The following is a 26,072-nucleotide window of genomic DNA, read 5'->3' as shown; positions in this document are numbered from 1 at the left end:
ACAGTATTGTATTATATTGTCTTTTATTTTATTTATTTATTTATTTTACTTTTTTGTTTTTATTTTTTCCATTTAATTTAATTTAATGTTGTTTTATTTGTTTTTGCTTTTTTTTCTGCATTCCTATGTAATATTTGTCTGTTCTGACTATTAATTGTGGACCTTGTGGACTATATCACAAATGTTTGTTAACCTTTATTATTATTAATAAAAAAAATGGTTGAAACTCCTTGCACGTAGCGCCCTCTCGCGGCCTCCCTCCGTCAGCACAGCTTGGGGCGCACCGCTGCAGTGTCACGCTTTGTCCACAGGGCGGCGTGTCTGCAGCAAAGATGGCGGTGCGGAAGAAAGACGGCGGCCCCAATGTAAAATATTTCGAGGCGTCGGACACCGTTTCCCAGTTCGACAATGTCCGCATATGGCTGGGCAAGAATTACAAAAAGGTACCGGGCGCATGTTTTGTCTCCGTGCCCCATAACAGCGGGGTTTTGGAGCGCGGGAAGCCGGGTGGGAGCGATGGGGCAGCGGCTGTGACAAAGGAGAGGAGGAGGGCGCAGCTCCGGAGCTCCAGATGTTTCTCTCCGGATAGAAAAGGATGCTGAGCCCGTAGAGGCGCAGGATTACACCGCAAAACAGCGCCAATCCACGCCTTTACATGCACTCTTTTAATGTTTGAAGAGGAAATAATAAAATACAAAGGTGATAGTTGGGTAAATTGCTTTAAATCCGCGTAAAGTCGAGGTTAGCCACAGTTAGCTCAGATGCTAACGCTGTGCACAGGTCCAGATGTTGCACCGCGCATCGCAGACTCACAGGGAAAAGACGCGGGTTTTTGCCTCGTTTTGTGTGAAAATGAACAGAACAAACCTCATTCGTGGAGTTAATGTTGAAATAAATAAACGACGCAGCGTGTATATGTGGTAGAATGTCACGTACGTCTGATCCAAGCGAAATAAAAGCTTAAAAGCTAACGGACAGACATGGTGTGAATGAGCCGTTAGCTTTAAGAAACACACACTTTAAGAAACACACACTGCACGGACAATGAATGAGTTTAATGTCTGAAATAGACGCATTTATTATTAAATCATAGGTTGATAACAGTTAGAACAGGCCAAGTCACATTTACTAGATTATGTACGTGGCATATTCAGGAACTGCATTATTACTGTCCACTAATAAATGAGAAACACTTTATATTTTACACTTTAGACTTATCTGTAACAACTACATTTTATCACATAGGACCATTCACTGCTTTATAATGTGCTGTTATATTTTATATTTGAACAAACTGTCTTTTGTTTCAACTTCTGAAATTTTATGGAGTGTATTTTCATCTGCCGACAAAAAAATAGCATTTTGGCTAATTCAGGTCAATTACATTATTATAACAGTTATTCGTGCCCCACTGGAAACTAACTAATTAAATAACTAACTAACTAAATAATTAACCAACTGACTAAATAACTAAATAAATAACCAACCCTCTAAATAAATAACTAACGAAATAAATAAATAAACAAAGATATAAATACAATTTAACATAAGTTTTTATGTTTTCAGCTTGTAGTTCTTATCATGTCACATACGCTGTACTGACTGAGGTGTGTATTGTATTCATGCTAATATCAGGGATGAGACATAGACTGTATATTTAAATTCTTCTTTATACAGTCTATGGGATGAGACGATAAACCATAATATCGTTTATTGTGATAAAAATGGCTGACATTAATCGTTCATGGGACATTTGATTTAATCCTGAGAATTGCTAACAAAGATAATATTGGTTATGTCACTAGAATGTGCATAATGTTCCCCACTAAGAGAATCAGTGCAGTGTTGACTTGTTGTTGCACATAAACATTGAACATTTGACACAAACCAACCTACTTTATATAATATTTTAGTGCTGAAACTTTTCCCAAATTCTCCATTGAAAGGAACGAGACTTCCACTTAACTGGAAGTCTTACTACAGAGAAAGCGCAGTTTAGTAGCTTTTATGAAGTCTTATCATTTATTGTGATAAAAAAGGTTGACATTAATCATTTGTGGCACTTTTTATATAATCATGATAATCGCCGACAAAGATAATTGCCATTGTGTCACCAAAACGTGCAGAAGAAAATGACTTGTCCCTGATGATCTCCTCTGGATCACTGTTGTATTCACTTATAACAAAGTACAACACTTAAACAGCTGTTTAAATATGGAAGCTGTTCATGATATTAAAATTGTAATTATTCATATCCAGAACACTTTTAAACTATCAGCAACAATAATTATCATGATACAATCGTTAATAATCATGACACCAAATTTCAGTATCGTCCCATACCTAGCGTGGAATAAAGTTAATATAAGTATAGAATCTTACTTTAATTTGTAGGTATTTAAAAGGAGTGTGAAGCGTGTTATTTCTATTGACGGAAATGGAAGAATTCATGTATCTTGCCAAAGTCAGATTTCATGTCATAGTCAGATTTCTCTCGCACATCTAGGGTGTAAAAGAGTAAATGTAGTTTTTTTTAAATGAGTATTTTATAAATGCAGTACTGTGTGACAAAATTAACCTCTGTGCACGGTCTGCGTCGGATTATAAAGGATTTTAATAATAACAATGCCTTAGTCTTGTGCAGCGCTTTCCCATATGTTCAAAAGTCAGTGGTGATAAGCTTCTATCATAGCCACAGCTGCCATGGGACTGGAAATTTGGCATTGGCCCCTCCGACCACCACCAACATTCAAACACACACCACTTTCATACTAGTCAATGTGTGTGAAGTGTCTTGCCTAAGAACACAATGACTGGCGCCCCCCTGTGACACCTGATATTCCCAGTCTTTGACAAGGAGTTTTTCTTAATTGAAAACCTGGGGTAGTGACAAGTCACTAGGGTAATTTTGGAATAACAGCGTGTTGTCTCTGTGAGGACGGTCCAACCTGTTCCACTTCACTGTCTGCCGTTCTTAGCTCTGAATTTTCTTCAACATTCTTACGTTTCTCCTGATGGGCCAAGGCTTTGTTTGTGAGAGCGAAGAACAGTTTAAACTATCTCACTTTCCACTTCACGGTCAGAAAAGCAGCTACCTCAGTTTTAGGGATGTCACAATGTCAGTTTTTTATGATGATTATGAGAAAAAAATACCCTATTTTCGTGACTTTTCACAATTATTTCATTACTAGTGTGAAAATTCCACCAACTTGTGACCATCTTTATTAACTCAAATGTTCTGAAATGTAAAGTAAAGTTAATGTCCATCCATCCACCCATCCACCCATCTTAGTCTTATCTGGGACCGTGTCGCGGGGGCAGCAATCTAAGCAGAAACTCCCAGACTTCCCTCACCCTAGACACGTCCTCCAGCTCCAAAGCGTTCCTGTGATATAACCAACCACTCAGATGAAAACAGGACTTTATAGAATTGAAATGGCTTAAGTTTCTTTTTTATTCAGTTCTATTTTATTATATTATTGATTATGATAAAATGATGAATAATCTTGACATCATGAGCTAATTTTAATACTAATAAAACTTTACAAAAGCTCATTTCCAAAGCTTTAGATCTACAGAGTTGCTGTAATGTTCCTTATGTCTGCCCCATTGTGTTGTGTCCTCAGTACATCCAGACCGAACCTCCCACAAACAAGTCCCTGTCCAGTCTGGTGGTCCAGCTGCTGCAGTTTCAAGAGGAGGTCTTTGGACGCCACGTCAGTAACCCCCCCCTCACCAAACTACCGGTGAGTCCCCTCCCATCCAACACCTCCCTCTCACCAAACCACCGGTGAGTCTCCTCCCATCCCCCACCTCCTGTCACCAAACTACCAGTGAGTTTCTTCCCATCCTCTGCCTCCCCTCACCAATCTACCGTTGAGTCCGTCTGTGTTTTGTTTGGGAGGGTCCCACATAGACTTCTTCAGTTCAACTCTTTATAGCCCTAATGTTTTGTTTCATGTAAAATTTAACACAAAAGTGAAGAGTTTACCATAACTGTGCGTATTTTTCTTTTTAGATGAAGTGTTTCCTGGACTTTAAATCTGGAGGGTCTCTGTGTCATATTCTCGCTGCTGCGTACAAGTTCAAGAGCGACCAGGGGTGGTAAGGCTTCCAGTTGGTCTAAGGATATTTCATCTAACTGCAGTATGTTAGCATTAGCATAGTGTGGGATGCACCGATCCTGCTTTTTCTGTTTCGATATCAAAGCCAATACTTTGGCTTTAACTATCTGCTGATCCCCAATATCAGCCTGTACCAGGGCAGAGACTGAGAATAATATTTATTTTCTTTAAACATAAACAGCGTAAAGTTAAAATGATCCAAATGTGTTTTATAGCGGTTGTTTATCTTTTAAAATAACTAGAACAGCTTTGAAAAATATACAAATTCAATATTACAAGGTGTTTTGGGGAAATTGTTTTATTACATCTGTTTATATACCAAAATGGAATATCGACTGAACCGATTTCTTGGGACTGATATTCGATCCATCAAACTTTTCAGTATTGGCGCCGATGTCTGATGCCAGAATCATAATAATAGTTGGTTAAGGATTTTCACAACTCTCCCAGTTTAACATACAATACATCTAATTGATTTAAACAGAATAATACAGTTTAGAATTGGTTTATATCACATATTTTTTTGATCTGGTGAATGATTTTATATTAGATTAATTTGTGAATAAAAAGTGAACGCTGTACAATTAATAGAATTTCAATGGAGAGTCAGTCATTTCAGTGATGAGCCTGGGTCATTTTACTGGAGAGGTAAAAAGACCCCTACAGTAGAGACACATCCATCCAAAACTGTAACCTGATCAGCACCGATACTGACTAATTAGCTAAACTCCTGGTTAAACATATAAACTGATAAAAACTCCATCCATCCGTTTTCTTCCTCTTATCCGGGTGCGGGTCATGGGGGCAGGAGTCTAAACGGGGACTCCCTGACTTCCCACACCCCAAATACTTCCTCCGAGCTCCTCCCGTCAGCCATTACCCAAAGCACATGACCATAGATGAGTGCAGTAACGTAGACTGACCAGTAAATCTAGAGCTTTGCCTTTTGACTCAGCTCCTTCTTCACCACAACAGCCTGATTGTCAATCTCTTGCTCCATTGATCAGTTTTGTCTTATTTTGTTTTACTTTAATGGAAATAAATGCTGTTTTTAGTCTCTGCTCTGGTGCTGGTCGATATCAGGGATCAGCAGATACTTAAAACTATATTCACTAGCACGGACCACGCCACAACAATGTTATTCCATAAAGATATTTGTTGATGATATGAACAGATGTGGAGGTCTCGTTGTTGCCTCCCTGTTTTGCCTGTGCCGCTGTTTCGTGTAACTCCAGTCTAATTGTCTGGTAGGCGCAGGTTTGACTTCCAAAATCCTTCGAGAATGGACCGAAATGTGGAGATGTTCATGACCATCGAGAAGTCCTTGGTCCAGGTGAGTGAAAGCTCCATGTGATTACGTTGTGTTATACTGATGTAAGTGTAATCCCTCATCCAAGACGCTTCTTCAGTTCTGGATGATCAGATGACTTCACTCATACAACTTTTTGTCTAGTTGACAGATTTACTGTACTGTACATTACTCTGTATGTGATTTTGGCTTCAGAGCAAATTAACTTACAAAAATGATTGTATATTTTAACAAAAATTGTAAACAAGCCGAATTTTAATGAGGAATATATTCAATAAAATAACTGTATTCTGTCTGTTGTTTTTGAGTTTGTTTTTTAAATTATTTTCTTGTTTCTAAAAACCTTCTGTACCTTTAGATTTTTAGGGTTTGGCGTTTTGTTTTGCTGTGGTCAGAATTTCAAACCTTAACATCTCAGGACTACCCTAATAGTTTTGATCTACTTAATGTTTTAAAACATTAACAAAATGAAAGGTAATTCATTATGCCTAAAACTATGCAAACATTTCTTAATATTTTTCTCAGCTCATAAAATATAATGAAATAAATGTATAGAAATTAACCAAGGGTAAGATCCAGGACTCCAGTCACAAACACACAACTGGTACTAAACTGGAACTAAACCAGGACTAGATCAAGACCAAACCAAGTTTATAATAGGACTAAACAAGACCAAACCAGGGCCAGACCAGGACCAAACCAAGACCATTTAAAAAGTAGAAGTCTATAAAAACATTATATTTCACTTTCTCTTCCAGAACAACTGTCTGTCCAGACCAGTGATCTATCTAAGCTCGGACATCGAACCAAAGCTTCTGGGGAAACTGAAAGACATCATCAAAAGACACCAGGTTTGTGCATTTGACCAGGTTTAAGACTCTTTCAGTATTTGACCAGGTTTGGGGCTGTTTCTCCATTTGACCAGGTTTGAGACTGTTTCAGTACTTGACCAGGCTTGGGACTGTTTAAGCATTTCACCAGGTTTAAATCTGTAAAATGATAAGAACACAAATACTTATCATAGTTTGGAGTGTCTGCGAAAAACAGATAAACAGCATTTTTACAGCCATTTGCCTTTTTCAGATGCAGTGAACCAGTCTGACCTCTGTATCTGGAATAAGTTCTATTGATGTTTATTTCTGCAGCACATTTAAAAACACCAAAGTGCTTCACGTAAAAGTCAACAAAAAACAAATATACAGATAACACGATAGGAACAAAACAATAAAACACCTGTATGTCCTGTGTCATGTTAAATACCAGGGAGAAGAGGTGGGGTTTCAATCTGGTCTTAAACTGCATTAAAAACTGAGAAGACCTAACAGGCAGAGGGCGCTATTATAGAGTCTGGGTATTGCCACAGAAAAGGAAACCGAAAATCCGTCTGTGGAAGGTCGTGTTTTACTTTAACAAGGAGCTGCAACTGAAAGGAACTGGACTTTGACAGAGCTAATGTGCTTGTCTAGTTTGAACATAGAGTCCCATAGACTGTATATATAAATGGACATAGCTAACCTGCTACCCACTGCGTTCCAAGCAGAAGTGATCAGAAGTGATCATGGGCGCACTTGCAGCTCCATTGATTCTGCCTCCAACTCTCTTTCTGTGTAAAAACTGTGTCCCCTCTCTCTGTAACTGCTGCTGTCAGACTCATCATTTTTGGTCTTAAATGTTCATATTAACCCGCTTTACATGATCCTGGGGTTTTTATTTCACTATTGTGTCTGTAAATCAAGATATGAACATTAATAAGAGACAAATCAGGCTCCTTCTTTCCCTGAGGTTGCTCCTACTAGTGTTTGATTGACTGCACTGCTTGTGTGCGTAAGAAGGGGATTTATCTTCAAAAGCCTCTACACAGACTGTGTTCAAAGTGGATTGGGTCTTTGGTTGCTATGATACTCGCTGTCGGAATTTTGCCTCTATAACTGCTCTAGCCTTGATGAGCTTGATTTGACTGGAGCTGAATGCTGTGGGTGACGTTACACTCACTTAGTCCAGTTTTAACACAGTCTATGTATAGTCTACAATCAGTCCAAGATTCCTCACTGCAAGGCGACAATAAGTAAATAGTATTAATACAAAATTCTCTATTGTTTTGCAGGGTTCAGTGACAGAGGACAAGACCGCCAGCTCTCATATAGTTGTGCCTATCCCCAGCAGCCTCGAGGACGGTATGATCTTTAAACTGTTAAAGTTTTATTTTCATTCACTTGTTATTTCAGCACTTGGTTTCACAGTATAAAATAAACATAAGTAGGCGGAGTTGGCAGAAGCAAAGAGCGTACTGCAGACTATCCTCTTTCACCTTTAGCATGTGCAGTAAAAGCTGTTAGTTTGAACAAGTATAAAAAGTTTAAACCAGTCCTATAGTGCTTGTGTCTCTATAGTTCTCATCTCTGACCCCTGTGGATCATTATGCTATAATTTACACATTTTAAATTACAATACTAATCTAAAACAACTTCATAAAAGAAACAAATCTGCTCTCTTCCACGTAAGAAAAATGCAGTGCCCAATGGGAGCTGTGGCCATAAACGCCATCACATCAAAGCGCCACATGCTGTTGGCGCCCCCTATGGATACCTGCACATCACACTAGAGCAGCAAATTTTTTTCATTTCTACCAAAATAAGTATGCGACGCTGCTGAATCCTATCACGGATTAACCAAATAAAAAATGGAGAAGTAAGTGCGTACGTCACAGTGGATGTGTACTGGTGGAGGTTAGATCTGCAAAATGGCGTCTTGAAAATAACGGCTTAAAGATTACTCAAACATGAATTACTCCAAATACAACTTCAGAGGCTCAATTGTAAACAGATCAGTTTGAAGAATAAGGCTGTTTAACATTTTATAACCATCAAATACAAAAACTGATTCAAGATTTCCTGTTTTATTTTGACAAAGTATGAACTGTAGTTGAACCTTCTGTTTGTGTTTGTAGAGGAGTGGGTTCGTCCAGTTATGAAGAGAGACAAACAGGTGCTGCTCCACTGGGGATATTACCCTGACAGGTCTGTTCATGATCTACGTCCACTGCATTATTTTTGTTGTAAAAGATTGAATTTATTTTCTCATCTCTGTTCTAATGTTGTTTCCTCATCACAAACAGACCTGGAGTTGTGTTTTGTTTCATTCGCACATGTTTAACACAAACCCTGCATATTTAGGCTTAGTTCTTCTCTCAATGATGTAGACAGACTAATAAAGTGTGACTCAAACATGTGCGAATGAAACAAAACACAACTCCAGGTCTGTTTTTGAGGAGGTAACAACATTATAACATGACTTAAAGCTCATAAAAGTACATTTTGTGTAATATCGGACCTTTAAGATTATTTTTTTTTCTGTTTAGTTATGACACCTGGATTGCAGCCAGTGAAGTGGAGGCTGCAGTGGAAGATGCCCCCAGTGCAGAGAAGCCCAGAAAGGTACAAGCCATAGGGCCTTAGTTAAAGCCCATGACACATTACAAGACTTAAAAATTCTGCACTGTGTGGTGCACTCAGCCATGTGTCCTCAAGAGCCATAATTTTATCATTTTATCTGGGTCTAATTTGGTAAAAAATTTCATATGGGCCTTTCGCAATCTAACAAATAAATAAAATTAAGAAAATAACTGACCAATTGATGAGCAAAATAACTGTTTGTTGCAGCCCAAGTACAAGCATTCAACTCAATATGGCAACTTTGAAGAAATTGTACTTTTGAGTTGAGATTTCAGTTCTTGAAGTAATATTGTATTGAAATAACAGTACTATAACCTGAGTAAGACTTTTTGAGACTGTTTCCACTGTGAGGAAGTGAAAGCCTTTTTCCATGTACTTTACCATTTCAGAAAAGTTACTTTAAATGTTTTACTTTACAACAGTTTGTGAGTCTTACTACTGTATAGAATTTAAAACATGAACATTGACATCAGCAAATTATTGAGGTGACAATAGTTCAGTTGGTTTGTCCACTGATCTGAAGGTTGGTGTTCCAATCCCCTCCTCTCGACATAAACAATATTGGTAAATGGTTTCAGCTCCCACAGATGAATGCTGACATTGTGTCCTTGGGCACCCCACCTCGCTCCCAGTGTCTGTGCACTGATGTATGAATGTGTGTGTGAATGTGTGAGTGAGTGGTTCCTTGATATAAAGCGCTTTGAGTGATTTGAAGGTGGAAAAGCGCTATATAAAAATTCGACCATTTACCATCTGACCTTTGGTTATTGGCAACAATTGGTGGGGTTTTCAGATTATAGACTGTGATGATGTCATGCTCTCAGATGGGCAGGGCAAAAGCGAGTTTTCCTATTAATTACATTGTACTTTGCCATGAAATATTCAAAAGGTAAATTCACAAATGTTGAATCTGATCATTTCTATTGGTGACTAGACCCAAGAACTCACTGTGTAACAAAAAGAATCTGCACAATATTCTGGATAATATTAATTTTAGCTGCCCCCCATCTATATTAAATATTAGTGGTCTACAGAATGTTGTGATGTCATCCCAAAACCAGCCCAATGTCAATGAAAGAATCTACGGCCATGTCTCAATTCGATGGTTGCACACTTCATTGGCTACATTTGAAGGGCACTTACGTCCCTTCCGGTGCGACAAGGTCTGTCCCATTTCATGCACCCCACAAATGCGGCCGACAAATGTGCCCCGCGTTTCCTTGGAGATCGTCCATGAACGAAGCGTTCATCCAAGCAGTCTTCATGCACAGCTATATCCCATCATCCACCGTGCCTAACTGCTTCTACGGGAAAAACAAGGTATATTTTCTTAAAATTATGTAATAAGACCTACAGTTGGGGAATAAATCACCTCGAACGTTATATTTGGCTATTGATATTCAAAGGAAAAGATTAATTCCTTACTTCATTCAATCTAAACAGAAATAAAGGCTCGCAACGACGACACCTTGACTCTTCTTCTATGAAATAATAAAGAATTAAAAATAAAACAAATTATTTCAGTGTCCATTTTACACCTTTAGGTCATGAGTGAACAGCCGTATAGCTCATTAGTCAGCAGCCATCACGGTTGCTAGGTGACGTAACATAAACGACATAACGTAGCGCACAGACAGCGGTTGACGTACGCTCCATGGTGTAGGTGTGTCCCGTTTCAGCAGAGCCGACAGAGGCTACACGGAGGAGCACCCTTCATCGGTCGGGTACTTCAAAGGGTATTTCGAAGTGTGCAACCATCGAATTGGGACACGGCCTATATGAGACCATCCACACAAAAAAACATAAAACATAACCTTATCCAGGTTCACGCCAAGTGGATCCTAGACTTGGATCAATACAACGAGTGGATGAATGAGGAGGACTACGAGGTGGGAGAGGGGCATCCAAAGAGGAAGCGGATCTCAGCCAAAACCCTGACGGATGAGGTGACCACTCCGGACGAGAGGAGGGACAAGAAACCAGGAAGTGCCAAAAAGAGGAAGCGCTCCCCCTCTCCCTGCCCCACCCCTCCCCCCCAGGAGAGCAAGAAGAAGAACGCTAAGAAGGGGTGAGTGCATGAGCGGATCACTGCTCAAACTCACTGTCTAAAGATGTGCGTATGTTGAGGTGTGATATAACAGTGATATTGAAGCTAAAAGCTGCATTATCCCCCCAAAAGTTAAAAACATGAGCCCTCTACAGCTCAAATCTCAAAACATTCCAAGCTAGTAAAATGTACCCATGATAAATTTTGACCTCCAAAATATTTGTTCCATGTATCATTGAATGAACGCTTAGTCGATATATCTGTGTAATCCCTGAGTCATCCAAGCAGGATCCATAGCAAAAGAAAAAATAAATTCTGTGGACAAGCCTTTTGTTCAGGTCTGGCCAGATTATTGGAGCTAACTACACTGAAACTAACAGAGTTATTTGTTTACAGTTTCTGTTTGCTAGCTAGCCACTAACCACTCCTTTGAAGACAGTGAAATCCTAACCAAAGAAAAGAAATGGTTTGAGAGGGGAGTTAAAGAAGCAGTTTTTGTGAGGAAAGACAATCCTTCCTTGGAACAGGAATGGGGCCTTAGACATAATTTATCTCCTATTTATAACTCCTTCCTCAGACCCAAATCTAAACAAGGAAAACAATGGGAGCGCTCACACCTATTAGCATACTGGCTAGCCCTATTAGGGGCTTGAACGATTATGCAAAATATGACTCTGGCACAGGTCACACTTAAGGTTCAGCGTTACTTATTATTGGTACCAACAGGTGAATTTTGTTTGGTAATGAGTCACTCACATACATACACATCTCTATCTAGAAAAGTGACAACAGTGCATAGTGCATAACAAAGAAATTCTAGCCAGGATGCTAATAGGTGTGAAAACACTCATTAGGGGCTTGTATGATTATGTCTCAGTCACAGGGCACACACAGGGTAGCTCAGTAGACCTAGCCAACAAACTGAAAGTGTCCAGCAGTAATCTGACCAGAACTGAAGAAGCGGCTTGGACTAAAAGAACTAAAACTCCATTAGAAACAATACATTAAATAGAAGATAACAAACACGGCACATGTGCAAAGGGGCATAGATAAGATAAATGTAATCACATCACTTGTTCAGGGCCCTGATGGCTGGTGGGACAAAGGGGCTTTTGTAGTGCTCGGTTTTACAGAGAGGCTCTTTAAACCTCCATCGTCATGGGAGCAGTTGGAACTCATTGTTAGGATTATGGTAGTCATCTTTTAAAATCTCCTCTGCCAGTCTCTGTACCTGCCCAGAGTAACGAGACACAGGATAAAGCTGAGACTCCCCGAAAAATTAGCTTGCACATTTTACCACCTGATTCACACCGTTAATAAAGTAGTGCAGTTCATTAGACCGAGCCAACAAACAGAGACTGTAAACAACTGGTGTGTTAGCTTCAGTGTAGTCACTTCAGACATAGAAGAAGCGGCTTGGACGAGCAGCCACACGTCTTTTCTTTAAAACTTTTGTCCAGTTACAGAATAGATTTTTGTCAATAGTTAAACTAGTATCAAAACTAGATACTCATTTGATCAACTTTTAATACTTGAAAGTAAGTCACATTAATAGGACAAACCTTTAGTGAACACGACCTCAGAACTATCAGAACTAGTTTAAGATCAGATTATATTATTAGTGAATTACCTTGTTGTCATGGAGATAAAATTACAAATGCTGTATTTTGTATTTTCAGACCGACGACTCCGTACACAAAGTCCAAACGTGGTCAGAGGGAGGAGGAGCCTGAGGACTTGTCCAAAGATGCAGACGAAGCTTCACCAGCAGCTCCATCAGACGAAGTTAATCCTGCAAAGACCAGTGAATATATTATAGTGTTATCAAGTTTACAGCTCTCTCTATGTGTCGTAAATCTAACTGTGTTTACATTTTTCATTTTAGATAACACCAAAAAGGACTCAGAGTCAACACCAGTGAAAGGCGACAACGGTGAGTCTGGATTCTTATTAAAGGCACTATTCCTGATTTTTACCATTTTAAAAACAGAAGTAGTAGTAGTAGAAGTATTTGAAAAAAAAAATCAGTTTTTCCTCACTTACCTCATGCATTATGACCATCCTAATTATTCACCATGATAAGTTTTTAAGCATTTTTTGCAACTGTCCGATACAAGAGCCACAGTAAAGCTAACAACAACTAGCATGTTAATGTGCATTTCCTGATTATCGGACTATAAAACACTTAAAAATCAGAAGCAGACAGGACACAGCAGACTTAGGTTGACCTCATTAGCTGCTTGTATGATATATCTGCACTGGAGTTAGATCAAATACTTCCTCAAATACATGGGATAAATTAGCAGTTTAATCCCTCTCTTTGTTGTATGCAAATATTATTATTTTACCTTTTTTCTATGTTTGAGGTTGTATTTTATTCACAAGTCTCTCATTTTTCCTTATGAGCAGATGAACAAGAGGATGAGTCCATGGAAACTACAGGAAAGGTATAATCATGCATCAGTCTTCCTTATATTGCAAATTTTAATATTTTTTATTGTAATTTTAATTTTTTTTAATTTAATTCATTTTAATTTTTATAATCACTTTACACTGCTTTATATATTCACTCAATCTCTGTGGTGCTAATCATGTTGCCACAGCTGCCATGGGGCTGAGTGATGAAGATGTGGCTGGGTCTAATGTGTTAAAATATTGTATTTATGGCCTTTTTATCAACTTATTAGTTTATTATAAAAAACAAAACAAAAAAACTAAACCAAAACTGTATAGTTGATTAGAAAAATAAAATAAATAAAAATTGTTAGTTGCAGCCACATTATGAAAATTGCAGGGCTATGTAGTGTTTTTAATGAAATATCTTTGTTTGTTTGTGTGCTTGTTTATGCATAATTTTAGCTTCAAATGGGCCAAATGTATTGAAAATAGCATATACACAGGCCTTTTACAATCTTTATGACTTTTTATTTAATGAAAGGAACTGTAATTGTGAAAAAAACATTTGTTGTTTAGGAGGAAGAGGAAGGATCTCCCAGTGTCAAGGGTGAACCGGTCAAAACCTCAGATCTTCATGAAGACAACGTGACTGAACAGACTCATCATATTATTATCCCAAGTTACGCCGCGTGGTTTGACTATAACAGGTGAAATACAAGCATCTGACTTTCACCTCTGCATCCTCTGCTCCTCTAACCCTCTCCTCTGCTTCTCTGACCCTCTCCTCTGCTTCTCTGACCCTCTCCATCCTCTGCTCCTTTGACCCTCTCCTCTGCTTCTCTGACCCTCTCCATCCTCTGCTCCTTTGACCCTCTGCTTCATGTGACCCACTCCTCTGTATCCACTGCTCCATCTAGTTGTTAATCTTGTTATTAAAATTCCAAGTGTAAATTTGAATGTCGTCCTTGTATCTTCCAGTGTTCATGCGATTGAGCGACGAGCTCTGCCTGAATTTTTCAATGGGAAAAACAAATCCAAAACCCCAGAGATGTAAGTTTTAGTAGATTAGATACAGTTTAAATCCAGTGCTTCCCATCAGGTTGTATGTATTAACTGTACATTATGTGTATATATTTAAACAGTTACCTAGCCTATAGAAACTTCATGATTGACACGTACCGGCTGAACCCTCAGGAGTATCTGACCTCCACAGCCTGTCGCAGGAACCTGGCTGGAGACGTGTGCGCCATCATGAGGTCAGTTTAAGTCATTACACACAATTGAAATATTTAGTGATTAGTTTTGGAAGTTATGGAACAATATTTTTCTCTATTGTAGTGTCATTGCCAATAAACCAAAGTCTCTAAGAAAATTACTAAATTGTGTGCAATGGTTTTAGCTTTCTTATATAAAGCTGTAGAGAGAAATGTCAAAAGTATTTCATATATATATGGTTTCAAATAGGACTAAATTGAAATGTTTAAAGCCCCACCTATGTAATGTTTAACTAGAAAAATAGACACTCTCTGCCCACGTTTGGACACTGAAAAACATGCATCCTTACTGTGAGCGGGCTTGCATCTCCACAAACATGACTCTTACTTGACCTGCAGGACGGCCTCCTCCTGCTTGTTTCCATGGTAATGTTGTTCCTTTGGCTTTAAACCTCGACAGTTTAGCATAAACATATGCACCACCTCCAAAGTTACATGCTGTACCTTTAAATAGGACTGTAAAATAAACATGTTTAACTGAAATATTTAGATGTGGATTGAATACATTATGAATTCAGTACTAGTTGTATTAAAATTCTTCAGAAAATTGTAATCTATTGTGACAAAAATGGCATTTAAAGAGTACACTTTCTCCCTCAGGGTCCATGCGTTCTTGGAGCAGTGGGGACTTATAAACTACCAGGTTGAGTCTGAGAGCCGTCCCACCCCCATGGGCCCCCCTCCCACCTCACACTTCCACGTCCTGGCAGACACGCCCTCCAGTCTGGTCCCCCTTCAACCCAAACCTGCACAGGTACAGAGCCTTACTTTTCAGTTCAGTTTATACGTTCTTTTGTCCCCTCATAATAAACGTGGGGTTGTATTTATTGTAGCGTTCTGAAACACACCAAAATTCTTCTGGTTGTTTGCTAGCGTTAGCAACAGGTTTGATTGACAGCATTTCTAATCAGCGTTGTGGGTGGGAAGGGGCATTACAACAGCCTCGCTTCGGATTGGTTCTTGGGTTGCTATGATAATTGCAGTCGGAATTCCAAATATGGAATTCTGCTCCAAATTGGCCCTTATAACTGCTCTAGCCTCGATGAGCTTCATTTGACTGGAGCCTAACACTGTGGATAACATCACACTCACTTAGTTCACTTCTTTATACAGTCTATGGCCATAACTCAGGCCAAAACAAGAGCAAAACAACATCACTCTCAGCTCCCTAGAGCCAGTCTCCAAAACAGACCAGTAACTGACCAATAGAATCTTCATATCACCTTGTTGTGCCATATACAAAAGCAGTTACATTAACAACAACACAAATATTACATTATTATTCATTCACACTTGTTTCAGTAATCCAAAAATCCAAAATCATCTTCTCTGAGCCTCAAAATTGCTCAGTTCGCAATTTGTCCAGATTGTTGCGTCACAGGCAAAAATCCCGGCTTCTTCTACAGTTTTTAACCCATTTCTTTCCTCATTTGCTGTCAAATTGTGATTTTGTATAGCACCAAAAACCACAACACAAGCTAACGTTAACGCATACATTTTGTTTTACTAAAATATAGTTTCTTCTTCTTGTAGACTCCAGCACCAATCACGTCGTTCCCTGAAAAAGTGAAAGAAAAACCCACAGATCTGCAGAACTTTGGGTTGCGAACTGATATGTACAGCAAGAAAACCAACTCTACAAAGGTATGACAACAAGCTGAAACTTTATCATTTTAATGTACACGACCAGGCAGAAATTTGGACACAGACTCAGAGGTTTGTTACTACTTTCTACATTTTATTTACACACAGAAGACATCAAATATACCCATTGGTGGAAAAAGTGCTTAACTGTGTTAAGTAAAAGTACAGATACCAGAGCAAAAAAATACTCAAGTAAAGGTAAAAGTATCACATGAAAAAAATCTACTTGAGTAAAAGTATTAAAGTAACTGTTTAAAAATGTACTTAAAGAGTAAAAAGGAAAAGTATTTCACACAGATTTTGAGTCTTATAAAGCTTCAAATGTGGTGATTTTGATAAAGATTTGAGCTGAATTTTGTTCAACAGAAACAACTGAATCAATTGTTTTTTCTATCTGTTTTTATTTGTATATTTTTGTTTTGTTCAAATTACGAATGTGTTAAAAATAAACTCTCAGCCTTTTCAGCAGGTCTCACACTATAATAAAAAGTACTTTTACTTTTCAATCCAGTTCAAAATCGTACAGATACTGCTCTCAAATGTACTGAAGTAAATCTAAAAAGTATCCACTGTAAAATGCATTTAAGTAAAGTACAGATACCTTACATTTTTTATTTAACTACAGAACTTTTACTTTGTTACGTTCCACTGCTGAATATACAAAGCAAAATAGATGGAATTATGGCAAAGCAAAATATGGCTACTTAAAATATTTAGTACAGATATTTAACCTTTCTTTGCTACATAATTCTATATATCTTACTGCAGATATATGATATCTTTTGTATGTATATAAGATGTAAAAGGAGTAAAAATAAATGTAATAAAAACATTGAATGAGAGGGTGTGTCCAAACCTTTCACTGGTCATGTAAATTACTTTGTAAATTTAAAAATTATTCATGTTTTTGGTTTGATTTCAGACCAAGAGTGGAGCCAGCACAATGAGGGATTGGACTGAACAAGAAACATTACTATTACTGGAGGTAAGTGAGCTCTGATTAGGATGATCCTAAAGGTAAACATCCTTAACTGGATTTAAAATGACTCAGTTGGTAGAGTGCCTGTTGACTGATCTCGACGTGAGTGACTTGAAGGTGGACCAGCGCTGTATAAAAATGTGACCATGTACCATTTTAAAATGACTTTCTGCTAAGGGTCTGGAGATGTACAAAGACGACTGGAACAAAGTGTCGGAGCACGTGGGCAGCAGGACGCAGGACGAGTGCATCCTCCACTTCCTGCGACTGCCCATTGAGGACCCCTACCTGGAGGAGGCCGCCACTGCGCTGGGCCCTCTGGCGTACCAGCCCGTGCCCTTCAGCCAGGCAGGAAACCCCGTTATGAGCACCGTCGCCTTCCTCGCTTCTGTGGTCGACCCGAGAGTGGCCTCTGCTGCTGCCAAGTCTGCTCTGGGTATGAAACTCCGCTTTTGTTACGACGCAGGACAGTGTATTGAAAGTACATGTCAAAAACTACAGTTATTGAGACTATACACTACTATCTGTGGGTTTGAGAAAATGAGCTTTATTGCACTGAAAAATGTGCGTCCTTACTATGAGCGAACTTTCATCTCCACAAACCTGATTTTTATTTGACCTGCTTCTGCTTGTTTCCATGGAAATGTTGTTCCTTTGGCTATAATGTTCCATAGTTTAGCATAAGACTTGACTGCTATCTTCTATTCATGGGTTTCAGAGTGATGGCAAATGAGCAATGTACCAAAGCAATTAATTAAAAACAATATATTATCATTTAAATTAAAAGTATTCAAAATTGCATCTATGATCAAAAACCTTTTTTTAACAATTATTTTATTTATTATTATATTTAAATTATTTTTACTTTCACCATTATAGTAACACCACATAACTTTCTGGAGGGGGCTTGTCACCTGCATAACTCGCTGACAGATACGCTTAATGTCATATTGTGGGATATTGTAGCCTAAGGAACACCATTTCCATGGAGACAAGTAGAGGCCTTCACACAGTCCAAGTAAGAGTCAGGTTTGTGGAGATGCAAACAGTAAGAACACATGTTTCTCTACATTTTTAAGGGTAATAAAAACATGCTTTTATTTTAGTCTGTTTTGCCTCTAATGTTACACAGTGGGGCTTTAAATACTTGAGGCCTAAGTTAAACTCATGATGAAACCGAGCACTATGTCTCTTTACTTCCACCGTGTGTGTCCAGTCTGTACCATATTAATAGTTTTTCTGTGTGTTTTGCCAGAGGAGTTTTCACGTATGAAGGAGGAGGTGCCAGCGGCTCTGGTGGAGGCTCATGTCCGGAGGGTGGAGGAGGCGGCGCGGGTGAGCGGGAGACAGGACCCGCTGTTTGGGCTGGAGGGGAGCGGCATCGCTGGCACCGCGATGGAGGAGGGTGAAAGGACAGGTACTATACACACAGGACCTGTACACACAGGACCTGTACACACAGGACCTGTACACACAGGACCTGTACACACAGGACCTGTACACACAGGACCTGTACACACAGGACCTGTACACACAGGACCTGTACACACAGGACCTGTACACACAGGACCTGTACACACAGGACCTGTACACACAGGACCTGTACACACAGGACCTGTACACACAGGACCTGTACACACAGGACCTATACACACAGGACCTGTACACACAGGGCCTATACACACAGGACCTATGTGGAAATAAACACATTAGATTTTAATTTTGTGTTTTGTTTGTTTTTAGAGGAGAGCAACGATGAAAGTAAAACAGAGACTCCACCAGCTGAAGAAAAGAAGGAGACAAAGGTGTGGTTCTGTGATGAAATATTGAATTTAACTGTATTATTCTGCTGGTCTCCATGGAGATAAATAAGTTTAATGCCATACCGTGAGACACATGCTAGGCAAAGCAATAACAACTCCATTAGATGAAGTTACTTTATTTGAAAAGGGACAGTGCAATTTCATAAAACACATGATTAAACATGGGGAAAAAAAGCCACAATAGGCAACCTCACTGTTAGCATCACTACTTCCTGTCCAGTTTTATCTTGACAAGATTTTTGCCAAGTCACAATGAAATTAATAAATATTTAAAGAGGAGACAGTGGACAGGGAGCTGCAGGTGGTTTAGAGGTCAGGGGTCAGAGGCTAGGGGTTAGGGTCAGACAGTGGACAGGGAGCTGTGGGTGAGTTAGAGGTCAGGGGTCAGAGGCTAGGGGTTAGGGTCAGACAGTGGACAGGGAGCTGCAGGTGGTTTAGGGGTCAGAGGTTAGGGTCAGGCAGTGGACAGGGAGCTGCAGGTGGTTTAGAGGTCAGGGGTCAGAGGTTAGGGGTTAGGGTCAGGCAGTGGACAGGGAGCTGTGGTTGTTTTTTGTCTCACTGGTAACACTAATGCTAATTTTGAGGGGTAATAAATGTTCCAACAACACCACAAACTGAAGTATTCTACATATAAAAACAGTTGGGTGTTTTTTATTTTAATATATTTGAATTTTTGAATTTTTTTTAAATTTAATAAAGCTTTGTGCCCAGTGCCAATTAGCCAAGACCAAGAGATTAAAAAAAAAGATTCACAGGACAACACAGGCTGTACATTAAAAACATGTGACAAAATATACACAGCAGGAAGTACAAGCGAAAAATAAACAACAGAGATTTACAACACAACATATGAAGAGGAGCGGGTTGTGTGGGTCCAGACAGAAGAAACCAAGAACAATAATGTGCTTTGTGTTGTGATGTTGGACTAATGTAATGAACCATGATGATGTCACAGGAAAACAAAGATGGCGGAAATGAGGAGGAGGAGAAACAGTCGGAGAACGGGAAGAAAGAGGAAGAGCGGAGAGAACCGGAGGGAGAGAGAGAGGCGGAGAAGACCGAGGCTGAGGGTACGGTTTTAGGTTTGATTGAAAACACCAAAAATATGTTATTGATACTTTGCAGTGACATCACACTGGGGGGGGAGCAGTATGTATGTGTATGGGGGAATGTTCAGCAGTAACCATGGTGATACAATTCACACATTAGCAAACACAGCTTAAGGTAGTCTGGAAAAAAACAAACAGAATGGATTTAAAGAACATGGGCACCACTCAACTGTTCTGTTGTAGTTGTGTTAAAACAAAGCGCAGTTTAGTCTAACAAAGCTGCAGACAGAGCAGAGCCTCCAGTTAGCATCACACCCCAGGGAATGTTGAGACATCAGCTGCAAAGTAATTTAAGATAAGCTGGAGCAAAAAATGCACTTAAAGAGGGGACATTGTGCAAAATCGACTTGTAGCTTTTAACCATGTTACAATAAATAATATAATACATTGTTATGGGGGAAGCAAAACAATTAACAGTAACATGTTGATCTAAATATGTGTTAAAGTTAATACACATTAGAAGCAAAAGGAATCTATGAAACTCTTCAAATCAAGATCATTATTTTGAAATCACGTCATTTAAAACACCTGTGGATAATTATGTTTTTTGCTGATCTTTAATTTGGTTAAAATTGTGAAATTGTTTTGTTTTGTAGGTGATGGAGAGAAGGAAAAAGAGGGAAAAGAGAACACAGAGGAGACTCAGAGAGAAGGAGAGAGTGAAGGAGAGAGGAAGACCAAAGTGGAGCGAGAGGTCGGGGAGGGGAACCTGGCCACGGCCGCCGCCTCTGCTCTGGCTGCTGCAGCTGTTAAAGCCAAGGTACAACATCACTGCATTATATTTACACTGTACCAGGTCAGAACAGGTCCAGAACAGGTCAGAATGATTCAGGGCTGTCCCCAAAGATGGCGCTAAACTTAGACATAGAATATAGCTAGCAATTCAGCAATGCACTGAAATTACAGGCATTGCAAGTTTATTTGTATAGCACAGCTGGTACACAAAGTAATTCAAAGAGCTTCACAGAATAAGAAAAACATTAAAATCACAATAAAACAAATCAAAGCATAAATAATCTTCATTAAAGTAACATTATAAGAGAAGAGGCAGAATAAACTCCTTTTAGTCGTATGCACAGCTAAACAGAACCGTTTGAGCCTGAATTCAAATATTGTTAAAGTAGAGGCCTGTCTCATATCTTCAGGAAGATTGTTCCATGTTTCAGCGGCACAAAACTGAAACTGATTCCCCATGTTTAGTCCTGGTTTAGTCCTGGTTTAGTCCTGGTTTAGTCCTGGTTTAGTCCTGGTTTAGTCCTGGTTTAGTCCTGGTTTAGTCCTGGTTTAGTCCTGCTTTAGTCCTGCTTTAGTCCTGGTTTAGTCCTGGTTTAGTCCCGGTTTAGTCCTGATTTAGTCCTGATTTAGTCCTGGTTTAGTCCCGGTTTAGTCCCGGTTTAGTCCCGGTTTAGTCCCGGTTTAGTCCTGGTTTAGTCCTGATTTAGTCCTGGTTTAGTCCTGGTTTAGTCCTGACTCTGGGCAGCAGCAGGAGGCTGGCTCCTGAAGTTCTCAGAATGCTGAATGATCTGAAAGCATTTTAATAATTGTAACGAAGCATTGGATTTATATTGCGCTATTCAAAAGTGATTTAACAGGCGTGGATAGCTGCTACGTTTGCTACAGCTGCCCCGAGACAGACTGATGGAAGTGAAGATACTAGTCTGTGCCCCTCTGGAAAACGTGTCAAACACAGACTGTATAAAGAAGTGGACTGAGTGAGTGTGACGTCACCCACAGAGTTTGGATCCAGTCAAATGAAGCTCATCATCATTACATAGAGAGAGGGGTGACAATTTTTAAATGTAAAGTGAATTGGACCCAGAGTCGATGGAGCTGGAAATGTGCACATGATCACTTCCTATTTGGAATCTGGCGGCTAACAGGTTAACTATGTCAGTTTATATATAGCCTGTGCTATGGCCACAACAGACATTTCCCCTAGAGCCATTGCTGCACCACTGTGGCACCTTCCAGCAGTGTCCCATACAAACCAGGCCCCGCCCTGCTTAGCTTCAGAGATCAGCCGAGATCAGAGATTGTGGAGGTGGTGTTGATATATTTAGTATTTTGTTCTTTGCGCAGCACTTGGCGGCGGTGGAGGAGAGGAAGATCAAGTCTCTGGTGGCTCTGCTGGTGGAGACTCAGATGAAGAAACTGGAGATTAAACTGAGACACTTTGAAGAACTGGAAACCATCATGGACCGAGAGAGAGAGGCCGTGAGTAAAGGGCAGGGCAGTTATAATGATCACACTGGGGCTTTTATACTGAAGTTGAGTAAACTTCTTAAGCAGGAATGAACTGCCAAATGATTCATTATTCATGCAGTCAGTATCTTTCCAATCAATCCACCTGTCACTCACTCAGAGCGGGACAGGTGTTGACCATTAGGGGGCGGGGGCGGGGTTTGAGCTACTTTCAACAAACACTGAGTTACAATACACACAGCGTCAGGTAACAATTAGATTATTCTTTGCCACTTTTTAGTTGTTCTGTCATTTTTAGGGGTTGAAAAATAAACAATAGTACATATATACTTATAATTAATTTAATATTTAATTTGTCTGTTGTTAGGCTTGGGACGATACTTAAATTTTGTGTTGCGATTATTGTGGCGAAAATAAAAGCGATAATGATGAAAGCTGCTGACAGTTTTTAAATGTTCTGGATATGAATAATGATCATTTTTGTCTTTTTAATATGTTCCATGTTTAAAACATTTTTATAAAAATGTTTTAGATGATAAAAAGCTGGTCCCGGTCTAGTCCTGGTCTAGTCCAGTTGTAGTTCCCATTGTGTGAAGTACTATCTGACCCCTCTGTGTACAGTTGGAGTACCAGCGTCAGCAGCTGTTGGCCGATCGTCAGTCCTTCCACATGGAGCAGTTGAAGTACGCGGAGATGAGAGCGCGACAGCAGCATTTCCAGCAGATCCAGCACCAGCAACACCAGACAGGGACTCCGCACGGCCCCGCACCCCCAACCGGAGCCACCACGCCTGGGCAACAGCAGCAGACCACCCCCTCCTCCGGCTCCACACCAGCTCCTCCGCCCGCCCCCAGCCCAGCGCCCTCTGCCTCTGGGAACGCGCCCGAGACCAACGCCCCTCCTGGAGTCCTCAACAACTCCCCCTGCCCCCCCGGACATGCCCCTCCCAACCACCCCAGCGCCGGAGCCCTGCCCACACTACACGGTACGTCTACTTTGGTTTTACTTAAGTAGACCATTTATTGTGACTTGGTGTGCAGTATATGAAGCTGGAACAGTATATTTTGAGGTATTTTTCGTAAAGGGCCAGGAAGATGTATATTGTATAAGTAATAGACTGTTACTGCTATCACATAAAAAAAAACCTGTAAAACACACAAATGCAGGAAATTGCACCTCTTTTGCAGATTAGACATGGGACGATATTGAAATTTTGTGCCAGGATTATCATGCCCAAAGTAATTGCAATTAATGATTATATCATGATAATTATTAATGTTGAGGACAGTTTAAAATGTTAAAATGAAAAGGTTCCATGTTTAAACAACCCTTTTAGTGTTATACTTTGTTATCAGTGAAAACGATCTAGCAGAGAATATTCTGGATGAGCGGGGCCGTCAGCTGAAATTTGGGGGCCAGGGGTAAGAAGTTTCACATGGGCCTCCCCTAATACAATAGGAAAAGAGTCCAATTCTGGGCCCATAAATTCAGGGACAGCAGACCTTTGTCCTCCCCATTGACTCCCCTGTGGATAAGTCATTTTTTTCTGCACATTCTGGTGACACAATGGTGATTATCACGATTATATAAAATGTCCAATGAACAATTATTGTTGACCCTTTTTCACGATAAACCATATTATTGTTTATCGTCCCGTCCATTTTGCAGATATCTTGGTTGACAATTCAAACTCAAACATCGAGTCCGACAGTGCAAGGTTCATTCTAACTTTAAAACATGACTTTGTGTAACTGTACGTTCTACATTTCCAGAGCATCACGGCCCTCACCCTGGAGAGACACACCCCTCAAACGCTCCTGTCCCGCCCCCACAGTGAAAACAACAGGTCTGAATGAACTTTGACCTTTGACTCCTGCCTGACCCCTCCAAACGAAGATGTTACCAAGTCAAGAAAAAAACAAAAACTATTCCACAATTTACTCCAAAATGGACAAATGATGGTAAAGTTGTAACGTTTTTTTTTTTCTTTTTGGATTTTAAAAACACTTAACCCAGTTTTGATTTGAATAAGCTGACGCTGTTTGGATCACCTGGTTTTATCCATATGCTGAGCTCCAATTTCCTAAAGGTACGAAACATGTAAGTTATATGCACTTTTAATACGTTTACTTCGTCTCAATGGAAGACTTGAAATATCGATTTGAACTTAAGCACTTATATTATTATCAATGTAATGTCTTATAAACTTGAGACTGGTTTACTCTCACTTAGTGTTACATGGACTACAGTGGCTCTACAGGGTCTGAACGTCGCATGTCTAAAAATGAAGCTGACTCAAAGTTGGTGTGAATGCAGTTTTTGAAGTACTGTAAAATACTTAGGGTAGTTTGAAGATTTTGTCGCCCTCTAGAGGCACTCTATGGTAGTACATGGGAAAGATGTGAAGGTATTGACAGTGTATGTACAGCTGCCATTCTCAACTGGTGTCGTCAGGGCAACGCAGATGTTTCATAATTGGACATTTTTATGTTTGTGAATTGAAAGTTAACAATATCAGAAAATACTCTCTTGTTTAAAAATACCCTCCCTCATTTAAAAAACAAAACAAAAAAAAACTCATACATTTTTTTATTACCAAAATGTGATTCATGAGCATAATACCATACAGAAGGAACTGCAGTTTTGCCAAGTACTTTTAACTTTACAGTTTATTTCTTGAAATCACTGAGAAATTATGTGCTCTTAATAAGGTACGGCCATTACCATGGAAACCTGGCATGTTTGTAGCGGTAGTGCAAAACTCTCATGCAGATATATTGGCCAAACAACGTTAAAAGTGCGATGGAACAACCCGATAAACTGCTGGGTCACTGCTGTAAATACATCTGTCTCTCTACTGGGTCACAAAACATTTGAATGAGCGCTAAAGCTAGTGTTTAGCATTTTAGCATCTCCACTGTTTTAACATTGGTGAAAATTGTCTGTTGTGTTACATCTTGGCACTTTTTGTTTTGTTCTGCATCTGACCCATCCTTCTGTGTCTCTGGGTTAAATCTGTCAGGAACAGTGGACCCATTTCCAGATCTTGAGCTAGTTTTGGTCAGACGACCTTAGCTGGAGGTCAGGTTGCTTGCTGTGCGGCGTGAGCACGAGCCTCTCAGATATGTTTTGTAATTAATGTAGCCAATTTGCTGACAAAAATAGGTTTAACATCCTGGTATCGGATTTCGTCACTGATACTGAAAGTTTGAATGTCAAGGTGCAAATATCGATTCAGCCGATATCCTGGTTGGATCTAAAATTTATGTAACAAGACAGCATTGAAATTTAGCAATCCAAACGAGAGTCACGTGATGCTCATTCTGCTTTCTGATTGGATAATCGTCTTTAAACAAAACACAAACTTATAACAACTTGTCCATCATGTCCAGTGTTTTTGTAAATAAGAATAAATCAGCATTATGATTGTTTTGAGTAAAAGTTATGTTTGACTTTAACATATTTACCTCAGATCTAGGTCAAGTTTATAGAATTTCAAATGAAAATGTTACATAGTGTTCCTTTTTCTGCCCGGATACACCAGTTGAGATCGCACGCTCTGATTAAACTCATATCTTAATAATTCCTGGCAGCATTTACAATAATAACAATATTAATAATAGTTTTGTTGTGGAAGGAGTTCTGTGGAAGAATGTAGTTTGACAGATCTGGTATCGAACATGTATTTATCCATTTACCAAATGTTTTTATA

General features: G+C 39.5%; 1 protein-coding gene across 1 annotated transcript; it reads left to right on the top strand.

The window, feature by feature from the left end:
• Positions 1-315: 315 nt before the first annotated feature.
• smarcc2 (SWI/SNF related, matrix associated, actin dependent regulator of chromatin, subfamily c, member 2) lies at positions 316-24,925 on the top strand. Its single transcript, XM_055222044.1, has 26 exons — positions 316-443; positions 3,627-3,746; positions 4,019-4,104; positions 5,376-5,457; positions 6,192-6,284; positions 7,538-7,607; positions 8,381-8,450; positions 8,792-8,867; positions 10,709-10,953; positions 12,612-12,736; positions 12,818-12,865; positions 13,342-13,379; positions 13,906-14,036; positions 14,308-14,379; positions 14,472-14,585; positions 15,204-15,357; positions 16,137-16,247; positions 17,170-17,232; positions 17,404-17,662; positions 18,482-18,643; positions 18,970-19,031; positions 20,005-20,119; positions 20,755-20,918; positions 22,238-22,372; positions 22,982-23,345; positions 24,133-24,925. Exons 1-26 carry the CDS (start codon positions 333-335, stop codon positions 24,195-24,197), a joined length of 3,135 nt encoding a protein of 1,044 aa, XP_055078019.1. The 5' UTR covers positions 316-332; the 3' UTR covers positions 24,198-24,925.
• The last annotated feature ends 1,147 nt before the right edge of the window (positions 24,926-26,072 follow it).

This window comes from Periophthalmus magnuspinnatus, chromosome 5 (genome assembly GCF_009829125.3).
Source record: "Periophthalmus magnuspinnatus isolate fPerMag1 chromosome 5, fPerMag1.2.pri, whole genome shotgun sequence".
NCBI lineage: Eukaryota > Metazoa > Chordata > Actinopteri > Gobiiformes > Gobiidae > Periophthalmus > Periophthalmus magnuspinnatus.
Note: the sequence above shows the minus strand (reverse complement) of the source record. Positions and strands in the feature narration are given on the sequence as shown.